The 6,706-nt window shown below is 43.5% G+C and overlaps 2 protein-coding genes across 2 annotated transcripts; both read right to left on the reverse strand.

The window, feature by feature from the left end:
* Positions 1-723: 723 nt before the first annotated feature.
* LOC126574546 (trypsin delta-like) lies at positions 724-2,911 on the reverse strand. The gene is made up of 4 exons (XM_050234800.1): positions 2,570-2,911; positions 2,163-2,494; positions 1,749-2,088; positions 724-933 (listed from the first exon to the last, which is right to left on the reverse strand). The coding sequence occupies exons 1-4, from the start codon at positions 2,909-2,911 to the stop codon at positions 724-726; spliced, it is 1,224 nt and encodes a 407-aa protein (XP_050090757.1).
* A 1,849-nt stretch (positions 2,912-4,760) lies between these two features.
* On the reverse strand, positions 4,761-5,869 carry LOC126574564 (trypsin beta-like). The gene is made up of 3 exons (XM_050234832.1): positions 5,531-5,869; positions 5,128-5,315; positions 4,761-5,052 (listed from the first exon to the last, which is right to left on the reverse strand). Exons 1-3 carry the CDS (start codon positions 5,867-5,869, stop codon positions 4,761-4,763), a joined length of 819 nt encoding a protein of 272 aa, XP_050090789.1.
* Positions 5,870-6,706: the final 837 nt, after the last annotated feature.

Genomic DNA, 6,706 nt, shown 5'->3' on the forward strand with positions numbered 1-6,706 from the left:
GGTATGTAAGTATTCCGTACAACTGACCATTACACACTAGCGGTGCACCATCCTCTCCCGTGCAAGCGTGGCCGGTCAGCGATCTTCCACACAGCACCCTGGAAGCACAAACACAAATGACATGAAACCCAAGTATATTGCATCGGAAAGTGTTTGATAGGCTGTTGGACTCACGTTGACGATTTGCTTTGTCCATAGGTACACATTCGTCATAAGTGTACAGTTCGTAAGTGGCTTGACGCAGAACAAGACTAAAATCATAGCTCTCGTATAAGCCCCACCCTACCATGGTACATTGTGTGCGATTTGTTGACGATATCGTAGGTTGGGAAGGATATGGGTACAACATCTGCAAGTCCGGCGAAGGTGCCATCAATGGTTATAATAGCCAGATCGTTCGCCAGGCTGGTCTCATGAAAACCGCTGTGTATTGCATAGCTTTTCTGGTAAAAAGTGACTACCGCACCGGCAGTTGTGCTGCCAACAGTCACAGAAATCTGGGGAGATTATTAAAATCAAATGATTCTTAGTACAACCATAAGACCAGCTATTTTAACCTACACTCGTTATGTTTCCAGCCTGTAGCAACCCCGATGCAGAAGTGAGCACCTGAGTGTTGCCAATGATAGCGCCGGCCAATCGTTTATTTCCGCTACTGCCGGTTACTCCAATAAACGCAGCGTAAGGATGGTTCGCTATAGTTGTTTGCACGCCATAGAAGATTCATCCAACTCTGTTACCGTCTGCTGATTGGATGGTAGCATTCTGCTCATCGAAGTCTGTAGAATCAGTAGATTCCACATCACTTTCTGAGTCGGAAATCTCGTACTGCTCTTGAGCGTTCGCGAAATATTCGCCGTAGAACACCAACAACAACAAGATCAGCTTCACACTTGGCTTCATCATAGTACTACCGATCACTTCCACGATTGACTGATGAAGGAAGGAAAATGGGACGAAAATTTATACCAAAATGCAGGAGATCTGGTTTCCCATTCGACCAGTAGATGCACGTACACTCGTTCACAAGCCGTTTCGATAGCGGCTGAAGGCGACGAATCAGTTGTGTAAACACGACACGAGCGAAGCGATACTCAGAATGCATCATGCTGATTGGAGGCAGCCATTGGAGTTGGTGCGATAGATGTTTCTAGAATGATGTCTGTGTTTAATACAAGACACTTGTTTTGACGAAATTCAAGCAAAAAAAAATCTTTGTTTGGAGTTTGTGTGGACCAGCAACAGCAATCCTCCTCAGGACATTCTGTGGCAACAAAAAGGCAAAGCTGGCACACATTGCACTGGGATCTCCGAGCTTCACAATTGCTGGTGTTCGAGCGCTGTTCTTGCATCCCCCTTGCCACGTGATCTTAGCAGTGTAATGTAAAGAAAGTGATTGTCGATTCAAGCTAAAGAGCCAATTAATGAGACAATTAGAGATGAGAGATATTAGAGATAATCACCGAACTGACTAGTTTCTGATCTGATCTGAGTTCTGTTTCTGATCTCTAGCTAAAGCAATACCTGGAGAGAGATCTTAGATATCCTCCTCTGCTCTGGTGAATCGTCGGGCCTTTCATTAATGTCGCATCATCAAAAGAGAACGTTGGATCTGTTGTTTGAACAAATGATATCTTTCCAGCACATCCATAAACGCAAAGAGATTTCTGTTGGAATTATTCATTTGCTGCATGTTAAGAGCAAGATACGTAATTTTTTCTGGCTGGTATCGATAGAGTAGTTGTTACTGTCGTGTTGATAGTAGTCGGCGTCGTTATTGTAGCAGAAGACGTCGTTTGAGTAGTAGTCGGCGCCGTTTGTGTAGTAGACGACGTCATTTGTGTAGTAGTCGACGTCGTTTGAGTGGTAGTCGATATCGTTTGAGTAGTAATTGCTGGCGGTAGGGTTGCGGGGTTCCATGGAATGCTAATTAGTGGTAGCTTTGCAAATTTTTGAATTTTCGCATCACTGGAAGGTATGCAATCAGTTTGAGCAGTAAGTATCCCATACAACTGACCATTGCACACCAGTGGAGCACCACCGTCAAAGTTGCAAGCATAACCTTGCACTGATCTTGCGCATAGAATCCTGGAAGCAACAACATGAAAAAATTCTTCAGAATATGTATCATTGCAAAGCTTTTGCGATTATGTTGTACTCACGAGGGAGGATTGACACCAAGCCCTGCACACTCCTGATCAGTAAGCAGCTCGTAATCGGCTTGAGACAGAATACGAGTATTGCTACCATCCGCATTTTGACCGTAGCCAAGTACTACGCACTTTGTGCGACTCGTGGTCGATACCGCAAGCTGCGTGGTCGATATTACTATGGGCTTCATGTTTTTTTGTCCGGCGAAGGTGCCGTCAATGGTTATTACAGCCACATCGTTTGCAAAGTTGTTCGCATCATATCCACTGTGTATTGCAAAGCTTTTCTGGTAATAATATTTTGCTGTTGTCATTGATGGTGAACTACCAGCATACAAAAACATCTGTGAGTAAGATAATGTAAGCAAAATGATTCCAATAATGCTTGCACTCCTTTAGGCGGAGCTACCGTAACCTACCGAAGTAATGTTTCCCAGACTCAGCAAAGCGGATGCAGAAGTGATAACCTGAGTGTTGTTAATGATGGCACCAGCTATCTGTGATACACCTGAGTCACTGTTTGCGATAATCAACGCTGCGTAAGGTTGGTTGGCACTTGTTGCTGGCACTCCACCATAGATTCGACCACCCCTGTTACCACCTGATGGTTGGTTGGTACCAAGCTGGTTGGCGGCATCAATAGGATCGGTGGATTCTGATTCAGTCTCTGTGTCGAAAATCTCCTCCTGTTGAGCTTTCGCTAAGTATCCGGCCCACAGCACAATCAACAACATAAACCACACAGATAAGCTTCGCTTCATCGTAACACTACCTATCACTTCCAACGCTGACGGCACTGTATAATCGGGGAAAGACTTATCCCAAATTCCCAGCATGTGAACGTGAACACGGAGCAATCAGGTCGAAAAAGGCTGAAGGTGCCCGACCAGTTGTGCAAACATTCGTCAAAACATGGTACAGACCGTGGCAATTTCACTGAATACAGGGCGCTGGTTGTTCTATAATTCGAGGAATATATATATGCGTATTGTTATTCATTCAATATTCATTGCTTAACCTACACGTATTTGCTGTGACTCAATGTTTATTTTCATTGTTAGAAAATTGCACCGTATTGCACGCCATTGCAAAAAGAATAAACAGAAACTGCTGGTTTCATGGATGGTGAGCTACCAACGACATAAACACATCTGGCACTACCATATAGTTTAAGCTAAATGATTGGAAGGATGCTAGCACACTGTAGTTCTTACGCTCGTCATCATTGATCGAATCAGGGGATCCCTTTCTATGACTAGAATTCTTCTTCCTGTTGTGCCTTCGCAAAATATCAGGCGCAGAACCCCAACACCAACAGCATAAGCTGTGCAATGTTGAAAGTGATCAGTAGTGTTACGATGAAGCAAGGCTGCCTCGTGTTACCTTGCTTCATCGTAACACTACTGATCACACCGAAGATTGGAAAACCTGATGAAGGTATTATTTAAAACATTTGGCTTTATGTTCTACCAGCACGTACACTAACACCATCTCGCGAATACAGACATTTCCATTTGATAAAGGCTGGAGGCGACGGAACAGTTGTGCAAATATTCTTCAAGACATGGTAAATGTCGATGCCAGTTTATGTCTTTTGTTTTTACTCAATTCATTATTTTGTAGGCTCTATTAAATAAAATAAATATATTTAGTCGTGGTGAAATGTTTGCCTCACATCATTGCTGTATTGAATCATTCGAAATCAGATACCAAATGTGATGGACAATCATTCCGACGTGAATCAACACATACATTGCCATTTCCGTGAGGTGGTCCTCATTTCCGTTTGCAAATTCTTTAAGAGCAGGATACGTAATTTTTTCTTACATAAAAGGATACGTAAAAAAGACACAAAAACGGTGGGCCTGACAGATAAACACTGTCAGCGACAATAAACTGCGATATTTATTGTCGCGGGTCAGTGAAATTCATTTTTTTTGGTATAGTGAGTGCGGTGGGAAATGAGCATCCACTGCTTCCCGCATGAAATCAACAAGTTATTAGCGTATCAGGGACACGCGGTTCCCCTATCTGCTCTGGAGTGCAATGAACTCCAGACTAGAAGCGGAGATTAGAGACAATTGCCAAACCGATTTTTATACATAAGCGAAGGCACATAGGCAAAAAATCTGCCTTCCATCCTGTCTTGTGGTTGTCTGAATCTTTTTATCATGCTCTGCCGCTAAAATATAACACCAGACTGATTGTGTCTGCCCCACTGTTTGAACAAGTGATATCATCCCAATACATCCACGCCCGCAAAGCCACATCCATTCCAGTTTCGCAGCCACAGCAACAAAAGGGAAGACAAAAAAAAAACGGTCCGAAAGGCTGAGTTATCAGGTTGGCGCTCGACATGAAGCATAAACTACGAGTAAATTCGCCATGAAATCGCCATGGGCTGCAATCTTGGAAATCGTATAAAGTTGTCGATTTTTTGGTTCCTTTTTATCGTATTTTATTTTATTTCAATGCAAACCGATTCCCAAATTTCTGAAATGAAGTTCTGATGGATCTATTGCTTTGCTGCATCATCAGATGTTCACCATCGGTATCGCCAACTTACAAATCCCACAAATCTGTTTTTATTTTTCCCGGATTCCCGGATTTTTAGGAGCAAGATACGTAATTTTTCCTTGGTGGCGGCGCTGGAGTAGGAGCTGGAGTAGGAGCAGGAGTAGGGGCAGGAGTAGGGGCAGGAGTAGGAGCTGGAGTAGGAGCTGGAGTAGCCGGTGGTGGAAAGATTACCGGTAATTTGGCAAACTTTTGAACTTTCGGGGTGCTGGAAGCTGTGCAGCCTGATTGGTCGGTAAGAATGCCGTACACCGCGTTATTGCACACCAGCGGGGCACCGCCGTCCAAATTGCATGCATAACCACTTACCGATCGTGCGCATAGGACCCTGGAAGCACACAAAATGAAAGAATCCTTCAAAGTCGGTGTCATTGGAAAGCGGTTGAGAGATTTTAGTACTCACGAGGGAGGTAGCGCTTGACCAAATTGTAATGTACATTCCTGATCGGTGAGTAACTCATAATCGGCTTGGGTGAGGATATAATTATTGCTACCATTTGCGAACTGTCCCCACCCAAGTACTACACAGTTTGTGCGGTTCGTGGAAGATACCACAATTTCTGCGGTTGCTAGGGAAAAGAGGCCAAACCCCTTGGATCATTGTTGAGATTGCCTTGAAGGGTTATAAAACTGATATCGTTCGCATTATTAGTCGGATTGTAAGCAGCGAGAAAACTATAGGTTGATGCGGGATAAGCCAGTGTTGCAGTGTCGATTGTTGGTGTATTTCCAACAAACACATTAATCTGGTAAACAAATTTAAACAAATTAATTAAGAGAACACCGGCACATCTTCTTTTACCTACCGCCGAAATACCGCTAATGGCGGTCAAAGCGGATGCAGAAGTCATAATCCTAGTGGGGCTTGCGATAATGCCAACCAATTGTGTTACTATTTTGTTTGAGTACACATGAATTAACGCAGGGAATTTTTGGTAGGCAGTAATTGCTGTCGCTCCACCGTAGATTCGACCAACTCTGTGACCGTCTGATGGTTGGTTGGTACCATTCTGCTCATCGACGTCCGTAGAAGTAGTGGATTCCACGTCAGTGTCCAAATCCGAGACCTCCTCCTGTTGAGCCTTTGCTAACCATTGACCGCCGATTGCCAACAGCAACAAGATAAACTTCACACTTGGCTTCATCGTTGCACAACTGAGCACTTCTAAGATCCAAACTGTTGAGAGGATGGAAAATGGGACGACTTTTTATACTAAAACCGAACATCTGGTTTCCTTATCTACCTGGCCGCTCACCAACACCACCTTTCGACCAGACCAGACAAATCGGTCCCATTACGACTGAAGCGGGCCACGGTCACCGGGAAGCAAACAAGCTTGTCCCCAAAAAAGCTCCCGCGGGCCGATAGTGAGGGATCCGCGGGCAGGATTATGTAGTCATAGAAATAATCTACTTCAAGCCTCGGCCCTCCCGAATGTATTAACCAAAACAACAAAAAGAAAAACGGATGGTAGCAGACGAAACAATTGTGCAAACATTCCACATGGCGCGAAACTCGCCATAGTCCACGAGAGCTCCATGGTCAGAGACGGCCCCAAATCGGGAAATCTTATTACAATCAAGAAATAGTTGATGCATTATAACTAGCACATGTTGGAAAACATTATAATAACTAGGAATATTATTACAATTATCAACGTTATTGTAATTAACAGCGGAAGAAACATCTATGCAACGCTAATGCGCTAGATGTTTCTGGAACAATGTCTGTGTTTGATATCGGATACTTGTTCTACTACTCATGTCTATATTTGCTGTATCTGTGGAACAGAAACAAAAGTACATAACCCGAATCGAATGGTATATACAGTGTTGGACATCTCAATAGGATTTCGTCCACATCTGAATAACTAGTGCGTTTATAGATTCGCCAATTTAAGCAGAAAAGAATCCAAACTATAAGGCATCTGTTGATACTGATGAGTCCTTTTAAAAATGCTTTAAACAAATAACACCGAATC

The sequence above is a fragment of the Anopheles aquasalis genome, chromosome 3 (genome assembly GCF_943734665.1).
Source record: "Anopheles aquasalis chromosome 3, idAnoAquaMG_Q_19, whole genome shotgun sequence".
NCBI lineage: Eukaryota > Metazoa > Arthropoda > Insecta > Diptera > Culicidae > Anopheles > Anopheles aquasalis.

Excerpts from the sequence above, each read along its gene's own strand:
- LOC126574546 (XM_050234800.1), bottom strand. The coding sequence starts at position 2,911 with ATGAAGCGAAGCTTATCTGTGTGGTTTATGTTGTTGATTGTGCTGTGG. Across the intron at positions 2,089-2,162 it reads CTTGGTGTCAATCCTCCCTC|GATTCTATGCGCAAGATCAG; the intron begins GTGAGTACAACA and ends TGTTGCTTCCAG. Across the intron at positions 934-1,748 it reads CGACTACTATCAACACGACA|TCAATCGTGGAAGTGATCGG; the intron begins GTAACAACTACT and ends TTCCTTCATCAG.
- LOC126574564 (XM_050234832.1), bottom strand. The coding sequence starts at position 5,869 with ATGAAGCCAAGTGTGAAGTTTATCTTGTTGCTGTTGGCAATCGGCGGT. Across the intron at positions 5,316-5,530 it reads CCATTAGCGGTATTTCGGCG|GGGTTTGGCCTCTTTTCCCT; the intron begins GTAGGTAAAAGA and ends CAATGATCCAAG. Across the intron at positions 5,053-5,127 it reads GGTCAAGCGCTACCTCCCTC|GGTCCTATGCGCACGATCGG; the intron begins GTGAGTACTAAA and ends GTGTGCTTCCAG.